Raw genomic sequence first — 19,923 nt, 5'->3', positions numbered from 1 at the left:
TCCTAAGTTCAATAAAATCTGTTTTGCCATCTGAGAAGCTGAAGGGGACTGAATATGTGATCGAAAAGAAGTAGACATCTTAAAATCATGAAGATATAAAATAAGTAATACCTTTAAGCATTAACTAAAACACCATGGCTCCTTCAGGCTTTTTTGTTAGGTAAGGTGTATCCTCAGTCAGAGGAAGTTTATTATCAAAAACAACGTATTAATAATTATTTCTTCTCATTATCAATTCTTAATAACAATTTGTTATTAAAATAATATAAAGATATCTCACCAAAACCATGATCTGTCTAGGATAGAATTATAGTGAAGTTCCACAGTAAATTTCCTTTTTAAATTAATAGAATTAATTGGTAATTTTTTCCTAAAAATTTGAAAAATATCTTAAATGTTCAACTGCTTTTAATTTTTTCTTCTTATTTTCCCTCTTTCCTGCACCTTTTCCCCCCATTCCCCTGCGTCCTGCTCCCTCCCGCTCCTGTCTGATCTCCATTTCTGTGATTCTGTTCCTGTTCTAGTTGTTTGCTTAGTTTGTTTGGTTTTTTTAAGGTTCAGTTGTGGATAGTTGTGAATTTGTTGTCACTTTGCTGTTCATAGTTTCTGATCTTCTTTTTCTTAGATAAGTCCCTTTAACATTTCATATAAGGGCTTGGTGATGATGAGCTCCTTTAACTTGACCTTACCTGGGAAGCATTTTATCTGCCCTTCCATTCTAATTCATAGATCTGCTGGATGAAGTTATCTTGGATATAGGTCCTTGCATTTCATGTCTTGGAATACTTCTTTCCAGCCCCTTCTTGCCTGCAAGGTTTCTTTTAAGAAATCAGCTGATAGTCTTATGGGAACTCCTTTGTAAGTAACTGTCTCCTTTTCTCTTGCTGCTTTTAAGATTCTCTCCTTATCTTTAATCTTGGGTAACTTAATTATGATGTGCCTTGGTGTGTGCTTCCTTGGGTCCAACTTCTCTAGGACTCCCTGGGCTTCCTGGATCTCTTGGAAGTCAATTTCCTTCACCAGATTGGGGAAGTTCTCCTTCACTATTTTTTCAAATAAGTTTTTGATTTCTTACTCTTCCTCTTCTTCTTCTGGCACCCCTATGATTCGGATGTTGGAAGATTTAAAGTTGTTCCAGAGGTTCCTAAGCCTTTCCTTGTTTTTTTGAATTCTTGTTTCTTCATTCTGTTCTGGTTGAATGTTTATCTCTTCCTTCTGCTCCTAATCATTGATCTGAGTCCTTGTTCCCTTCCTTTTACTGTTGGTTCCCTGTATATTTTCCTTTATTTCACTTTGCATAGCCTTCACTTTTTCCTGTTTTGCAACCATACTCAACCATTTCTGTGAGCATCCTGATTACCAGTGTTTCAACTGTACATCTGATAGGTTAGCTATGTGTTCATCACTTAGTTAAATTTTTGGAGTTTTGATCTGTTCTTTTATTTGGGCCATATTTCTTTGTCTCAGCATGCCTGTCATGTTGTAAGGGGTGGAGCCTCTGCTTTTAGTTCTTAAAAGGCAGGATAATTATATATTAATCTATGGCATAATATATGAAACTATAAAATAAATAGTAATATAACAATGTATAATCATAACATTATGATTACTTTGTTCTGTTTAAGCAAACTCATACTATGCACTAACGTGGTTTTTCACCATAGTATCAAACTGTAATAATTCTTAACATTCTCTAACAATGTAGTCATTTGTTCTAAATCATCCAATCATTTCTTTTTCTCTCTACCTCTTGACACAATGATACCATAAAAAAGGAAAGGAGACAAAAGGGAGAGGAACAGAGGAAAAAAGTTCTCAAATTCTCTTGTATCCAGGCCATACATTTCAGCAGCCAAAAGTAGAAGCTGGTGATTTTTAGTCTAGTAAATGACTTTGTTTACTTTTTATGACACAGCTAATTTTCTGTACTCTCTGTTTTGGACAGCCTGTGGAGAGTAAGTGGATATCTTCATCTTGTGAAATCATTGCTTTTCGTAAAGCATTATTGAATCCAGTTACAGCAAGACAATTTCAACGGTTTGTGGCTCTAAAAGGAGATTTATTGGAAAATGGGGTGCTGTTTTGGCAAGAAGTACAAAAATATAAGGTATTTTATTGGGAGTGGGAGAAAGCCACTTCTTTTTGAGGAGGAGATACATTAATATACCAGATTCTTTACATAATTGGTGGCTTTAATAAGATGTGATTTTAAAACTGTGATAATTCAAAATTATGTGATCATTTGCTGTCATACTGTATTTGTGGAGTAGCTAATAGAAGCTTTGCCTAATCTGAAACAAAAGGAAACTTAATTTTCTCTGATCAGTTCAATAAATGGGACAGTCTTAGATTAATATTTAATTTTAAATGCATGGAAACATGCATTTTTGGAAACCTTTAATTATATACATTTACATAGAGGATAAAAATATGTCTAATGAATATGTGCCCTTATTTGTGTAATAAACATGCTCTTGCACAGTATGTGAAAAAAAAATCAGATTCTTAGCTGTAACCTTATGTAGAAGATATCCTAATTTTGCCACCTTCATACCAATATATGAAAATATTGAGGTGTTTTTCTATTTTAGATACATTATTATTATATAATGAAGAGTAAGAGTGAGCCCTAAATCATAGTATAGGTTTTTCAAGGTAGTCCCATATATTATGATCTAATGAGAATTTTCCTGAAAAGTGTTAACTATATTTTGGCATATCACTCATCTGTAAATGTGCTCTATACATTTTCCCCTGAAGACGTCCATGTTCACTACTTTAACCAAGATCTCTTTACAAGAATTCCCAACCATATTTACAGCAATAGTACTCAAAGAGAGTGGATATAGCTAAATAAACCAACAGAAATGAGAGAGGCTTTTCTATTAAATGGCCAAATTTTTAACAAAATAAATAAGTGAAAATACAAGTGGTTAGGTTCAAAAGCAGTTTGTTTTCAGGTTCAAGTGCTTAATGAAATCATATAGAATCTTTGCATTGAAAAGGAGGAAAGGACTTTCTAGGTTATACAATCTAAACTTGAACACAGGAATGTTGTCTAGAAATACCTAAGAGTAAGCATCAGGGCTCTGCTTAAACATTCCCAGGGGTATCGGGCTCATTTCCTTGCAAGCAGCCTATTTTATCCCATTATAAAAATAGGGAATAAAAATAAAATTGGAATTTAAGTTGATAATGCTTTCAATTGGCTCATAATATAAGTATGTATTATGCAGTATGAATACTCTGCAACATGTATATCCTGTATAGGTAGTAGTTGCTCAATAAAATCTAGTTCTAAACTTTCTCCAACATACCATGAAACAGTTTTCTACCCTTTTCTGTTATCAACAGTTTTTGTGCTATTCACAACTTAGAAATTTTCTCAGGAAAAAATATCTTGAGATCAGTTTTTTCCAAAGTTTGTCACAATATAAGTAATATTAAAATAGGGTGGGTTTTTTTTTTTTTTAGAATTAGAAAGGGTGTAGAGTCTGTTTTCCAGAATAGGCAATTATTATAAGTGGATAGAGGTATCTTCAAGCTAATATGAATATGAGTAAGCCCAGCCCTGCTCAGACAAGAGGTAATGAGATAAACCTTCCAAGATAAGTATTTAGTAAACCAAAGTCTCATACTCAGTCAAACCTTAGTATTGTAACTGTTCCTTCTTCAAGGCTGCCTTGGTCTTCATTTAGATATCTTCTCTGCATCATAGAATGGAGGATGTATAATACTGGGTAACTATTAAAAATTATGGTATAGAACTGAATTTGTTCATTCAGTAAGCATTTATTAAGCATCGAATGTGCCAGCCATGATGTCACATTGTAGGAATAAGAATATGAATATAACATATTGCTCTCCCTCCGGGAGGGGGAGATCTGTGAAAATAAGTAGCATTGATTACGGTCCATGCTCTAACTAGGTGTCCCCACAGAAGAGGGAGTGATCGAGGGAGGTGGCAGAGCAGGGAGTGTCCTCAGAAGGGATGTGCTTGGATTGGGTCTCGAGCATTCCCCCTGCCTAAGTCTTAGTGAGCTCACTCTTACATGCTTTACTCTTATTAAGTGTTTGCTATCTGCCAGATATTGTCTTAATGCTTTTCATGTAATACCTAATTTATTCTTCATAAGAATCCTATGAGACCAAAGCTGTTATCCTCGCCATTTTACAGATGAAGAAGCAAAGGCACAGAAAAGTTAAACTCCTGACATCATGTCACTAATTGAGTGACAGAGCTGGAATTTGAACCAAGGCTTTCTGTTGCTAAAACTCATGTCCTTAACCAGTAATGGTTGTAGTAATATGCAAAGAGATGGTTACAGTGATTTAATCAAACTGTGAATTGTAAGAAAATTGGAAAGAACCCAGATATTCAACAACAAGACAATGGCTACTTATTTATGCTACATCTATACAACAAAATACTCGGCAGTCATTGAAAATTATGCATTGGAGAATAATCAATGACGGGAAAGATAGTCATCATACTGATTTTTTTAGAGCCTTGCTACTGGAAAACAGTATGGTTTAATCTGAAGTGGTCTGTGTGTCTCCATAGAGAAAAGACTGGAAGTGTATATTTATTCAATACATACTTATTGAGCACCTAACAAGGACCAGGCTAAATCCTGAGGACCCAGCTGTGGTCAAAACAGCCTTCCCTCACAGAGTCCACAGTGTTTTGGGAGGACAGACAAGTGATAGACAAGGCAGTCGCAACAGTGTGCTGGGTGCAGTGGTGAGGAAAGCAGAGGGTGCAAGGGAAGGGCCCAACGTGGGCATCTCTCCGGGGTGGAGGCGGTCACAGAAAGCTTGCTGGGGAAATGATGAGACCTGAAGGACACGTGACAGTGAACTAGGCTAGTGGCATAGTAGGACAGAGCAGTTAGGGAAAAAATTAATTTTGATTCTGTCTAAATTTTGTCCCTTCACTCTCAAAATTGAAACTGTGTAACTTCACAAATTTGTTTTTATTTCATAAACCTTATATTCCATAGTTATAAACCAGGCTGACCAAATAATTATTATGATAATCTCAGCAGTAATGGCAGAAAAATACATTTTTGGTAACATGCCAAACATGTGGTATAAATAGACCTTTTTTGAGGGGATACTAAATTGAGTAAAAAATGGTAACTGTTGTCTCAGTGTAACATATCGAGCTTTTTTCACGTATCACTTATGCTAAACTGTATATGAAGTTTTATATGACAAGCACTAGAATTTTCTTTTAATAGTGTCCATAAGACATAAATTATTACAATGCCCATCATACAGTGAGTGCTTAATAAATGTTGGCTCATTTCTGCCCTGGAATTATGTTTCCAAATTTGTGTGCTTTCTGGTGATTTAGACAACAATATCTTTAACAGACAAGTGCCATAATTCAAGCTAAGCTACATCTTTATTTTTTAAACTAATGATAGCCCTGACCCTGGCCAGGTAGCTCAGTTGGTTAGAGCATTGACTTGGTACACCAAAGTTGTGGGTTTGATCCCTGGTCAGGGCGTGTACAAGAATCAACCAAATGCCCTAACTGGTGCAGCTCAGTTGGTTGGGCATCTTGCTGTAAAGTGAAAGCCGCCTGTTCAATTCCTGGTCAGGGCACATGCCTGGGTTGCAGGTTCGATACCGATCCCTGGTTAGGGTGCATACTAGGAACGGCAACTGATTGATGTTCCACTCTCATGCTGATGTTTGTCTCCCCCTCTTTCTCCTTCCCTTCCCCTCCCTTTAAAAATAAATAAATAAAATATTTAAAAAACAAAGAATCAACCAATGAATGCATAAATAAGAACAAAGAACAACAAATTTGTGTTTCTCTAAAATGAATTAAAAATTTTAAAAAATGATAGCCCTACATCTATGCCATAAAACTGAGTCTTTTTAATGTAGGATCACTATTCTTAAGTTCTTTAACAATACAAAGGATACTATAATAGGTTAATTTAAAAACTATAGATGCACACTGACACGCCTGTCCCCACCAGCATGCGGCTTATGTAGCTAGCCTGTCCGCACCTGAAGCCTCTTGGTGTAGAAGCAGTTCTGGTTGAGAAGGTTTTGCAACCACCTGTGAGTTGAGTTAGGCGTGCCTTTTCTCAGCACTCCCCTAGAACGCTGTGTGTACCTTTATCGTAGCACTTATTAACTAAATTGTAGTAACATATGTTCATGCTTCTCCTTCAATAGAAATTGAGCCTTTTAAAGGATAGATACTATGCCTTGGAGCTCAACTCCATGTCTGGCATAGAGCAGACCCTCAATATAAATTTAGTAAATAAGTCAAAGTAGACACTAGATCTCTTCCTTTGCATAGGAGAAGAAGCAATCAGGATAAAATGAAACCTGTATTTATGTAAGATATATGCATCAAAGGCTTAGGTTCCTCAAACCCAAGAGAAATAAAAGGTATGATTTTTAAAGATAGCTCTGGCATGACCCCATGCCCTCTTGACCTGAAGTTAAAATGTATATAGTAGCTAAAAGTCATATTGGTACACTTCTATAAAGTGGTCTAGTAATACATTAAATATATCGTTCTATCTTTTCTCCTTGTCCAGGACTTGTGCCACTCTCATTGTGATGAGTCCATCATCCACAAGAAGATCATGACTATTATCAACTGTTTTATCAATTCTAGTATTCCACCAGCTTTACAAATTGACATTCCATTAGAGCAAGCCCAGAAGATTATTGAACACAGGAAGGAGTTAGGACCATATGTATTCAGAGAGGCGCAGGTAAGCGATCGCAGCATGTGGCTCAGCATACCTTAAAATACATTGGCAATCTAGATATTCTTTTAAAGCTTTTGCATTATTAATATTTGACAAGGGTCCAATCCTCCTATTACTGCAATTTATCCTATTTAATTAAAAAAATCTTTGCCTAAGCCACAGAACATAAGTAACAAGTAGTTGACTCTTTTGTTGTTGATAATGTACAACAAATGCAATTATTAAATACTACACTTTGACTTCGTATGTTACCATTTCTTGTTTCTAATTCATAACACAAGCTAATTCCTCCTTCCTTTCCCACCATACGTATCCCTTTAAAATATCCGCTACCACAAAAATGTGTGGAATATATGTGTCCCAAGATTTGTGTATTTTTAAAGATTGGAGTATTCACATAGCTCATAAAATAAGTGAGAGGAGATTTAAGTACCCGACCAACATAAAGTACACAAGCTCGTGAAAGGAAAATCATGCCTGCTAACCTGCTCATGTTACTTCTTTTTAAGATAAATAATAGAAAACAGTGATTTGGTGAACATAATTTATTTGCATTTTGAAAAGCCTTTTACTGATGTTGTTCCTGAAAAATGATTTAGAAAAATAAATTATAATAGAGGGACTAGGGAAGGCCATGTCATGACTTCAGTGATATGAAACAGAGATTTAGGGTATGATTGCCCTTGAGCATGGAAAAAGGCCATTACTCCTTAACGTTCATTTGTGAGCCAGCTGTGTTCTAAGTCCTCTAAGGAACTGAAAGTGGACTCACAATCCAAATTATGCATTAAAATAGGGGAAAATATAGAGGAATGATTGAGGATGTGCTAGAGAGAAATAGAGAAAACACGGTGCCAGAGCTGTAGCATCTGTTAATGAAAAGATCTGAGAGATCGCTTAGCCCTAGCGCAGGCCTGCTGAGCGCCAGGCCAGGGCCTTGCCCGCTGGATCAGAAACCCCGCGGCCGACGGGGACTGTCTGGAGCTGCTTCCACTGGCTGGTTCGCCACGCTGTCAGGGGTCGCAGCCCTGGACTTTGTGGGAGTCCTCTAGTTTCTGCCGTCTACGTGATTTCCTAAAATGGAGGCCCAGGCTCATACTTTAAATAAGGGCTTTGGAGCATCAGAAAATAAAGGGATATTTGATTAGAAGCCATTCCCCACCAGATCGATTATTCCTTCCGTGTTTCCTAAGGAAGCTCAGAGAAGGGCATCACCTCCTACAAGCCAGAGGGCTGGTGGCCATGTTCACGTCTTCCCTCTCCTTCATCCCCTCACCCTAAAATGTATCCCTTTGTCTCCTTGTTGTCTGTCATTCTGTCTACTTTTCTCCAACTTCATGCTACCACCTCAGTCCGTGTCTGCAAAGTCTCACGTTGATTACTAAAATTCCCTGCCTCTAGGCTCTCTCAAAACCCACTTAACTCACTTTCAATTTCAACTACTCCCCACTGTCCTCAGAATGAAGATCATACTCCTTCGTACAAGCCTCTAACCACATCTCCTGCCGTTTATCTCCCCGTCCTGCTGAGACGTTTATGGTTCCATAAAGCAGCCTTCCCCTCTTCCCTCCTGAGCGTTTTGCAGTACCTTCTCTTCCTTGTGCTTTTATAATATCCTGCCTTTGTCCCTGTCTGAACGCTTATAGCCCAGAATTGAAAATGACTATTCTCATGCTTGACTTTCCCATTAGACGGAAAGGCCTTTGATGGCAGGATCTGTCTCTCATTTTCCTTTGCGGCCTGAATGCCTGACACAGAAGGGGCACCCAACAACGTGTTTTTTTTTTTAATCCTCACCCAAGGATATGCTAGAGAGGAGGGAAGAGAGGGAGAGAGAGAGAGGAAAAGAAACATCAATGTGACAGAGAAACATCAATTAGTTGCCTCTCGCATGCACCCCAGACCAGGGCCTAACCTCCAACCCAGGCATGTGCCCTGACCAGGAATCAAACCTGTGACAGCGCTCCAACCAGCTGAGCTACACTGGCCAGGGCTTCAATAACATTTTTGAACATGCGAATGACTGATGTGAGAAGAGATCTATCACAACAGAAAGGAGTATAATCAAATTGGAAATGAGAGCAAAGCTGAGTTAAAGGGCTAAATGGTGAATTAAAAACTGTTGCCCGTTTTAGTGTTGCTATCAGCGTAGCGTCTGCCTTGTCCCCCACCTGCATGCCTCGCACTCCGCCAAGGTTTTCATCGCTGGACATTTTTGCCACTGTGCACCTGCTGGCCGTCAGCAAAATAGCTCTATATTTATTAAAACATTTTCTTACCAAGAGTTTGGTTATCTTTTAAGGTTCTGGAGGTTCAGGGTAATGTTCATAAATAACACATAAGTTACTAACCTAAAATCACAACTTTGAGAAATAGAGCAATTTTATGTCTGCCTTTGAAAAATTGCTAATCAGGTGACTTTCACTGGAAGGCCTTCTAGGTGGAAATAAATATATTTGAGAGTGGGGATGACTCAAGTTTTGGAGCAATAAATGAAAATTTGGGTCTATCGTTGATAAACAGAGAAGGAGGGGTACTTAAGTTTAAAAAGTTCATATGAAAATTATCATGATCCCTGAACAGTAGAGCAGGGGACTCCTGAATTAAATGCGTGGCAGGTAAATAAAAAAGGCTTAAAGGCCTGCCTTCTATCAAATAAAGTAGCTCTGGTTTTTGTGTTCACGATCCCAAGAGGCTACAGAGTTCAATGACAAAGTTGTATTTTAAAAGGAGTAAATAATTTTAAAATTACTAATAATATCCATGTACAAAAAAAGAAGTAATGAAATATACTAATTCAGGACTCTGCTGATCACTGCAGCATGTACTTTTAAAAAATTCTCCTTTTCTTCCGAACAGTTGGCTTGGAGCCTAATGGGATGGTTCATTTCTCTCCAGGGCATTAGGGAAAGGCCGTTCCTAGCAACGAAATGTTGGACTTGATCTGATGTGGCAAGTCCTACCTTCTTGGAAGTAATGTATGCCTCTGGAACTAATGGAAAAACTTGGCATGGGAATTTGAGCAACAATTCTTATCTCTATAAATATCACAATTAATCACTTACTGTAGAGTGTCCTCATAGAAAGCATTTGTCCAGGATACCACTCTGCTTTTTAAATGTTACTTTTCTTGCTCTCACATAAAAGAGAGATTGTATCATTTAAAAGTTACTCAAGATTTATTCTTAGATCTTCAGCTTTGTTTAAGAGCTTTTCCAGAGGTAAATGGTATTTCCTTTCTCTAAAAGAAAGAAAAGGGGAAGGGGGAGAGGAGTTCCCCTTGATGGACTGAATATTTGGAATACTTGCATAAAACAGCAGAGTGTGTGGCAGATCAACTAGTATATGTTTTAAAAGAAAACATAAATTTCTTATTTAAAAAGACTTAATGGATTCTTTATTAATACAATCAATTGGTTAGGGAAACATAAAGAATAAAGTGACTTTTAAGTGTATTTAAGAATTTTTTTTTTTTAAAAGAAAGACTTCCCATTGGCAGTAAAAGCCATTGATGATAAGCATGTGCTGAGCTAAACTATACCAAGATGTCTGGAGACAATAAGTTAGAGGAAACATGCTGTATATTAAAGATAGAATAGTTAATCCATTATTATGGTGAATTAGAGTTTAAAACGGTGCATTTGTGTAAAATTGTAATCTGAGACATACTTTGTTTTTTATACAGATGACAATTTTTGGGGTTCTGTTTAAATTTTGGCCTCAGTTTTGTGAGTTTAGGAAGAACTTAACTGATGAAAAAATTATGAGTGCTTTAGAGAGAAGAAAAGAATATAATAAGCAGAGAAAGAAATCAGCGATCACAGAAGATGAAAAATTTGCAAAGGTGAGACGACTCATTTTGGGTTTAATTAGACTTTTAAAAAGTGTGTGATGCGTGTGAATTTATAGAGGAATTTGCGCCAGAGAAAAATACAAAAAAGTTAGAGAATACAGACTTCAGTGATTGTTAAGTGTTCAGCTGAAGGTTTCAGACTTTGTTTTGAATTCCTTAAAATTCATCTCAAATGTCACCTTTTCTCTTTGAAGGCTTCCTTGGCAGTCGCCTAGGCAACTTAAGGAATTCACACCCACTGTGGTCACATGTAGGGGAACTTTCTTGGAGAGCACTTTATGTTGTTTTAGGAATACATTTTTGCATTTGTTGTCCTCACTGGAGCGAGATCCTCGAGGATCGTATCTGACTTATTCATCTGTGTTTCGTAAACACTTACACCCGTGTCTGGCACATGCTCAATTATTAGTAATTGTTCACTGAATGAATGAATGTACAAATATTATGTCCTCAGGACAGCACTTTCAGTATTTCAGTTACAGACTGATACAGTGACTGTGAAATTTATAAATAGGGATCATAAATTGCTCAGCCTGCCTATTTGCCTATTAGTCTGTGCACCTAGCCGTCCATTCTTTTACCCATCTGCCTGTGTATTTCTCTCTTTTGTTTGAATAAGAGGGGTAACTCCTCCCAAAAACTGGATTTTATTTTATGTATAAGTTTATGCCTATTCTGTTTTTAAAAATAAATGTAAAAGATGTTGACATAAGAGCATCTAAACCTGTAGAAAAGTTGTATAAGAGTTTATTAGAGTTCATTTGAGCCAAATTAAGATATTCCTGGAAGCAAGATCTCAACAGACAGAAAAAGGCTTCTGATTATGAGTTTGCAGTTTTTTTGTTTTTTGTTTTTGTTTTTTTGTTTGTTTGTTTTGCATTTGGAATTAGGAGGGAATGTAAGAAAGTACGGAAGATTACAGGAAGGTGGGATAAAGCAAGGCAGGGATTGGATTACAGGACAGTTAAGATTATTTGCTCTTTTGAGGGTGATTACCCTTCCAGGAGTCTGAAAAAGAGGCATTTCAAAGGTGTGTTAACCTAGAAGCACAAGAACAATAGACAGGACTTGTTTAAGGCAAAGATAAACCTTTTACTAAAGAAGTTATATGGCTGGGGCGTGACTACTCACCATGACCTGCCTGGGTAGAAATTTATGATCGGATCCCCCTGCGAGGTTACTTTCAAGTTAGATTTATTACAGTGCCCGTTTTTCCTCCACAAAGAATATTTAATAGATATCAAAGTAATATATTGAACATTCATATCTGTACAGGTCAAAATAAACACTGTTAGCATTGTTTCATTTTCTTTTTTTCCCTTAAGAAATGACATATTGCCAAAAGAGTAAATTGTTATCCCAGCCCCCAGTTGTATTACTCTCCCTATCCCCAAGAGCGACCTTTAAGTTTGGGATATATTCTTCCATCTCTTTTAAAAGACAGTGTTTTATACATGTATATGAATTCATAAACAACACGGAGGACTATATTGTACATGTTTTAACTTACATAAACAGTACCATATTATATTAGTCTGCTAGGGCTACCATAAGAAAATTCCACACACTGGGTGGCATAAAGATCAAAAAATCATTTTCTCCCAGTTTTGGACACTAGAAGTCCCAAATCAGATGCCAGCTGATTCAATTTTCGATGAAAGCTCTCTCCCTACTTTATAGATGACCACCTTCTCCCTGGGTCCTCAAAAAGTGGGGAGAGAAAGCAATTCTTTATCTCTCTTCTTCCATCCCTCCCTCTCTTCCTTCCTCCCTCTTCTCAAAAGACCACAATCCCTTTAGGACTCCACCCTTATGACCTTACTTAACATTAATGATGTCTTACAGATCTCTCCAGCAACAGTCACACTGGAAGTTAGGGCTTTAATATATGAACTGGGGGGACATAGTTCAGTCCATAGCATATATTTCTACATCTTGCTTTTTAAACTCAATTTTGTCTTTTAAGTCAACCCATACAGCTATACTTGGGTCTGGTTTATTCAATTTAATTGTTACATACTCCTCCATTATGTGAATTAATGTACTATTTTTATTTATTTCTCTGTTGTTGGACATATGTTTCCAGTTTTCACCTTTACAAACAGCCCTTCAAACAACGTTCTTGTAAATGTTTCCATTTCCCTGTGTATAATTTTTTTTGGGAATTGCCGAGTAATAGAGTCTGTGTATTTTCAGTGGAGTAGGAGCTACCATTTCATTTTCCCTGTGACTGTGCCTGTTTATATTTCTGCCAGCAGTCTATGAGAATACTGCTTTTCCCCATTTGGTAGTCCTAACTTAGTATGTCTGACTTTAAAATGTTTGCCAGTCTGATGAAGAAAAATAGTATTCATTACTGATAATGCATCTATTTATATTTTCCCAATTATTAGAAAGATGGAGCAACTTTTTGCACATTATGTGACTATTCAGATATTTTGATCAGTATTGTAATGAACCTATAGATCAGTTTGGGGAGAAATGATATCATAACAATTATTCTTGATAATATCCACGAACACAGTATATCTCTAATTCACTCAGCAATGATTTATAGTTTTCAATGATAGGTCTTGAATGTATTTCGTAAAATTCTTTCAAAGTATTTCATATTTAAAATAATGGTGTTGCTAGATAGGTCTAGAGAGCGTTATGCTAAGTGAAATAAGCCAGTCAGTGAAAGACAAATACCATATTTCACTCATTTGTGGAATCTAATGAACAAAATAAACTAATGAACAAAATAAACTAACAAAATAGAAACAGACTCATGGATACAGAGAACAGATTGACAGCTCTTGAGGGGTGGGGTTGAGTGGCTGAGTGAAAAAGGTGAAGGGAATAAGGGAAAAAGAAAAGGCCTCCTGGACGCAGAAGACAACAGCATGGTGATCACAAGCGGGAAAGGGAGGCGGAGGGGGGAGGTAGAAGAGGGCATATGGAGGAAAATGGTGATGGGAGGAGACTTGACTTGGGGTGGTGAACATGCAGTACAACACGCAGATGATGTGCTATAGAACTGTATACCTGAAATCTATATAATTTAATTAACCAATGTCACCCTAATAAATGGGATTTAAAAAGGAAAAAATAAAATCATGCTGCTGCTTTACTTTTAATTTCAAATTCCAAATGATTTTTTTTAGAAAAAAACTAATCTGAAATAATTAATATCACAGTGAGTTGCAAAGATAGTAGACAAGCCCCATGTACCCTTCACCCAGTTTCCCCCACTGGCTACATCTAACAACAGTATAAACAGGAAGTTGACGTTGGTGAAAGATGGTGCTGGTGTTCTGTGCCACCTCCTCCCACACGTAAATTCAGGTAACCAGCACTGCATCCAAGATCCGCTGCAGCAATCTCTCTTGTGACTGTAAGTCGTATCCACCCAAGTATCCCTAATATCTGGCAACCCCAAATCTGCTCCCCATTTCTGTAATTTTGTCATTTTGAGAATGTTATATACATGGAATCATACAGGGTATGGCTTTGAGACTGGCTTTTTTTTCACTTCACATAAATGCCCCTGAGATCCGCCCAAGTTTCTGGGCGTATCCATAGCTCATCCTCTTCATTGCTGAGCAGTGTTTCATCGTACGTCTGTACTACAGTTTAAAATATTAATGTAATGACTTCTGCTTTCTTTTTTGTTTTTTTTGCATACTTTTATTTAATAACAGTTTTAATGAAATTTAATTCATGTTGGATAAAATTCACACTTTTAAAATGTACAATTTTGTGGTTTTCATATATTTACAGAGTGTGAAACCATCACTCCTACTAAATTTTAGAATATTTTCATCACCCCCAAAATAACTCTATACCCATTAGCAGCCCCTCCCCATTCCTCTCTCCCACCATCCCCTGGAAGCCTCTGATCTACTGTCCATATCTGGATATTTCACATAAATTAAATCATCCAATATGTGGCCTTTTGTGACCAGCTTCTTTCACGTAGCAGAGTATTTTAAAGGTCCGTCAATGTAGCATGTATCAGTACTTCATTCTTTTTATGGCCAAATAATATTCCAGTGTATGACTATACTACATTTTGTTTATTCTCACCAGTTGATGTACATTTGGGTTGTTTTCCATTTTTGGCTATTATGAATAATGCTGCTATGCACATTCTTGTACAGTTTTATGTGTAGACATATGTTTTCATTTTTCTTGGGGCCTAGATGTTGAATTGCTGGCTCATATGGTAACTATATGTTTAACATTTTGAGGAACTGCCAAACTTCTCCAAAGCTGCAGAACCAGCTTGCTCTCCTTTGATGTTTGCATGATATCTTTTTTCATTCCTTTACTACCTATATCATTATTCGTGAATCAAGTGTCCTCTAAACAGCATATAGTTGGGTCATTTTTTTTTTAAATCTACTCTGTGAATCTCTGTCTTTTAATTGCTGTATTTAGTCTATTTATCTTTAATGTAATTATTAATAAGTTAGTTCTTAAGTCTGCCATTATATTCTTTGTTCCTTTTGTTTTTCATTTTTTTTCTGTTTCCTTTGTCTTGTATTCCTGTAGATTACTTGCACATTTATTAGAATTTCATTCTGGTGAATGTTTGTATATTTTAATGGTTACTTTAGATAGTGCATTATATATATATAACTTATTACAGTCTATTAGTATTAATACTGTACCAATTCAAGTAGAGTCTAGAAACTACTTCCCTGTAAATCCCTTTCCCCTTGCCTGTTTATAATTATCTTAAATATCTCCTGAACGTATATTGAGAAGCACCTCAGAAAATTTAATAATTTTTACTTTAACCATCAAATATAAATGAGTATACTCAAGGATGGGAGGAAGGAAAGTCCAGTCTACTTACCCATACTTGGCTCTTTCCATTTTCTTTTTTTCCTGATGTTCTAAGATTTTTCTGTTGATAAGGTATTATTTTTCACTTACTGCTTTCAAGATTTTTTCTTTGTCTTTAGTTTGCAGCATTTTGATTATGATATGTCTTGTGTGGATTTCTTTGGGTTTATTTTATTTAAGGATTGCTCAAGTTCTTGAACTTATGGGTTTATGTCTTTTGTCAACCTTGGGAGTAGATTTATATACATATTATATATGTATTATCCACTTTCTTTCTGATCCATATATATGATTTATATACATATTATACATTATTATATATGCATATGGTTCAGAAAGGAAGTATATATATTTTTGCTGCTCTGACAAAAAAAACTGGTATAATTTTGATTCATTCACACCAGATGGCTATGGTTATATTGGTGGTTGTCATTGTTTTTATTTGACAATTTACGGGAAAAGAGGCTAGTATCCTGACTAAAATGTTTTAAAATTTCTTGGAGCACACTGGTTGAAAATCACTGATTTAAGGGGAGGAAAAAGAATATGTCTAACTTATGTATGTATGGAACTCTTTTCTGAATCTACCTATGGCATGTAAGTAACTTTACCAATCCAATGTCTCACATGAGTCTGCTGTATTTTCTACTAATGTGGCCTAAGTTGTCTCTTAATAGAGCTTTCATCCGAATCCTTTTCTTTAGACTTTTATTTATCATCTACCACATAGAGTTTTATTAATTGTTCACTATGTATTGATCCCTACTGGGTATGCTAAGGATATGGATATAATTTAAATATATTGTAAGGGTGGATGGACATGCATACACTTACCTGCAAATGACATTAACAAAAAAAACCCCTCCTAGATCATGGAAAATGAACAATTAATTTTTAGGGGAGGGAGGGAAAGAAGAACAGTACCTAATAAACGGCAAATTTGAATTACTCTTTAAAAGCATGATTTAATCAAATGGTTCTAAATATATATATTTATTAAATAAATGAATATAGAAGCAAGGAGGATATAAAGAACATATCTGACTGTACCCCAAACTCTAAGGAAGAACTTCACAGCTAAGTACAGTCCCAGGTGTTTTTAATTTGCTTAGATATATGGTGAATATTTTGCCTGAAACAAAAGTTGGAACAGGTGATGTGATGAGAGTAGGGAAAATCTTAAATTACTACTTTTCCAGAAAGTCTAGGATGTGTGTTTATATCATCCTTATTATACTTTGTTTATGGAAATGCAAAGTGACCTTATCTTTCCATATCTATCAACTGGTAACTACTAACAGGACAATGTACAAATATTGATGATGTAAAAGTAGCCTTTTTTGTAGGGTGAATAGTCCTAAAGAAAACAAAAGAATTCTACTTTTGAATGTTCTTATCCCCAACCGGGGACCTGGCCCACAGCCCAGGCATGGCATATACCCTGACTAAGAATCGAACCAATGACATTTCAGTTCACAGGCTGGCACTTAACCCACTAAGCCACATCAGCTAGAGCTGCCATGTATTTATTTTAACATGGAAAATGTAAGGTAAGGAAGATTAGTAAAGCAGAAAATGTTTATTCTGGTGTTTTTATTTTATTGAAGACATGCTCAAATGTTGGAAAAAATAAATATAAGAAATCCATGATTTTTTTGGAACGTAAGATGTATACTCTGAAAAAAATCAGTTGTTGTAAAAAGCATTGGATTTCTCTAACTAACCATGGGCATGACTCTTAATTGTCTTAACCCCAGTTTCGCCTATCAACTAATGGTAACAATATTAATCCCACAGGATTTAGGGGGATTAATTGAAATATGTGTAAAAGACCATGTAAGCTATTCCCCTGTACAATTGTAAGGTATTATTTGAGCTGAGCCAGCATAGCATAGTGGGCGGGAGTGCATTCTCTAGAGTCAGATGGCCTGGTTTTGAATCCTGACCTTACCATCAATCACTTCTGGTGTCTTAGGCAAACCACTGCACTTCTGAAAACCTTATTTTGTTTTTCAGTAAAATGGAGATAGTAATAGAATTTACATCACAGTGTTGGATTAAATAATGTGTGTGAAGCACAATGCCTGGCACAAAGTAATATTGTAGCAGTGATTAGCCTTTATAACAAAAATACTAATATCAAATATATCCTTCATCTCTTATTCTTATAAAGGAAATGGAACTGAGTGATCTAAAAAAAGTTGTAATGGAAGAAAGAGAATCTAATTAAAGCTTTTATCTAGTTTAATATCACCTATTTTAATATTAGTACTTAAAATGAACAGTGGCAAATTCATTAGGAAAGGGTCACAGTGATTTAACTAAATAAATATTTTAAACTTTTAAATGGCAAGCATAAACAAGATTAAGCACAAATTAGGAAAAAATAAAATGTATGATGTAAGTTGTAAAAATAATAAAAAAAGATAAACACTCATAACAGAAAAGTGGGCAAAGGGTAGTAACAGGGAGTTCACAAAAGAAATACAAATGATTAAAAGTATGAAAAACCATTCAGACTCGGTGGTCATCAAAGACATACAGACTGGTGAAGAAGAAAATATCTGATGTTGGTTCAGGGTTTGTGAAAGAGGACTGTAGACTCACGTGTTGTTGGAGAAAGTAAAAAATGGTATTTTGTTTCTGAAGGTCAGTTTGACAACATAAATTGTTTAGAATGTTCATTCTTTTTAATCCAGCAGATACACTTCCAGGAACTTATTCTAGATGGGGGAAATGCACAGCATCATTTATAATAGTAAAAAATTTTAAATGACCTAAATTTCTAATATTGGGCATGGATTAAATTGCCTGTGGTTATATCCATTTACTAGAATATTATTCACCTGCTGAAATGATGGTATAGCTTGTTCCTTTATTGTTCAACAAATACTTGCATGCGTAAGACCATTCACCCATTGAAAATGATGATGTAATTTATTCATGTCATCACCCAACAAATATTCAAAGACATACTCTGTGTTCTACGGTAGGCATACTTGCTGAATGATATGAAGACACTGCTCTTTACATTTCTGTTCTATATTTATTCACATAGAAAAATGTTTACAACATTTTACATAAAACATTTAAAGAGCACATACAGTGTAATTCCATTATGTATAACATTCATGTAATAAAATATCAATATTAAAATTATAGATTAAATCTATGCATTTCCCTAGTGAGAAATCTGGATGGATATTCATGAAAATGTTTGTAATGGTTTTTCTTGGATGCTAAAATTTAGGAGGTGATTCTTACATTCTAGCTCATGATTTCTCTTATTTATTTTTAATATTTATATATTATTATGAAAGCAAACTTATGCTCAAAACAGTAGATTATGTCACATTAGTGATATTGACTTGATGAAACCTTGGATTTGATGCTCACCACAAAATATTTTTCCATATCCTATTATTACTCCTTAACTGTAGGTTTACATTAATATAGCTTTACTCTTTTTTGGAATAATTTAATATAATTACAGGATGGAATCAAACAATATGCAAGTACTTCAGGAAATGGTGTCAAAACAGGTGCTTTAGTCAGCGACTCAGATTTAGGCTTGCAAGCATATGGCCGACAGGTAAGCAAGGAAGATGCACAGGTATCACTTCTATAGAGCACTGGGTAGCGGAATGCAATAGCTCAGTCATTTTACTGTAGTAGAGATGTGTTTGTTTGAAAACGAAGCTAAAATTACAATAAAGAAGACATGGGAAGGGAATTTCCTTGAGCTTTCAGAGAACATTCAAATTTCAGCAGATACTGGACAATATAATTGAGGAAAATAATTTCTTGATACATATGAAGATTTAAGAGGCAGAAGTTGAACTATCTCACTGAAAAAGAAAGAATAAGGCAGATATAGAACACAATAGAATATATATAGGGTGATATGTTTTGAGGTTAAGAGAGGAAAGAAGAATGGCAAATGCTTAGTCTCAATTTTTAAATTCTTTGAAGTGGTCATAAGATTGGCCAGTACATGACAGTGTTTGTGTTTATATTTACATTTATAACTTGTACATTAACATCACTTCCGTCAAGTTTCTTAAGTTTAATTTATATCCTTTTAAAATAATTGTATTGAAAGTAATTGCATCTTAAATAATACTAACTTGGGAATCAGTCTTTTTGGTATTTAGGAATGTCAAGAAAGTTCAGCTACCCAGCTAAAATTATTGATAGGCCATGAAACTTTTATTGAGAGAAGAGAGATATTCAATTTTTCGGAACCATACATTGAAAAAAAGGGTCCTAAAAGTGTATGATACCTAATGCTGACATTTCAAAGTACATTCATTAACAAATGACCAGTATTAAATTTTAGAAACATAGTGCAAAAATAAAGGGAGGAATGTGGAATTAGAGATACCAGGCTTCTAATTTTTACTTTGACATGTCAGTATTACCATGAAGCCTGAAAGAAATGATTTAATTTTCTTTGAGACTGTTTTCCTAACCGTTAAGAGGAGAAAGGGA

The 19,923-nt window shown here is 35.6% G+C and overlaps 1 protein-coding gene across 1 annotated transcript in view; it reads left to right on the top strand.

Annotated features, from left to right (window-relative positions):
- Positions 1-19,923, top strand: part of RGS22 (regulator of G protein signaling 22) — a 123,153-nt gene that overhangs the window by 98,935 nt on the left and 4,295 nt on the right. The window contains exons 21-24 of the mRNA XM_054590138.1: positions 1,946-2,107; positions 6,570-6,749; positions 10,432-10,590; positions 18,926-19,024. Coding sequence (XP_054446113.1) covers positions 1,946-2,107; positions 6,570-6,749; positions 10,432-10,590; positions 18,926-19,024 — 600 coding nt within the window. The remainder of the gene's footprint in view (positions 1-1,945; positions 2,108-6,569; positions 6,750-10,431; positions 10,591-18,925; positions 19,025-19,923) is intronic.

This window comes from Pteronotus mesoamericanus, unplaced genomic scaffold, assembly GCF_021234165.1.
Source record: "Pteronotus mesoamericanus isolate MK-2021 breed Mesoamerican mustached bat unplaced genomic scaffold, CSHL_Meso_final scaffold_174, whole genome shotgun sequence".
NCBI lineage: Eukaryota > Metazoa > Chordata > Mammalia > Chiroptera > Mormoopidae > Pteronotus > Pteronotus mesoamericanus.
This window is presented reverse-complemented; position numbering and strand designations above follow the sequence as displayed.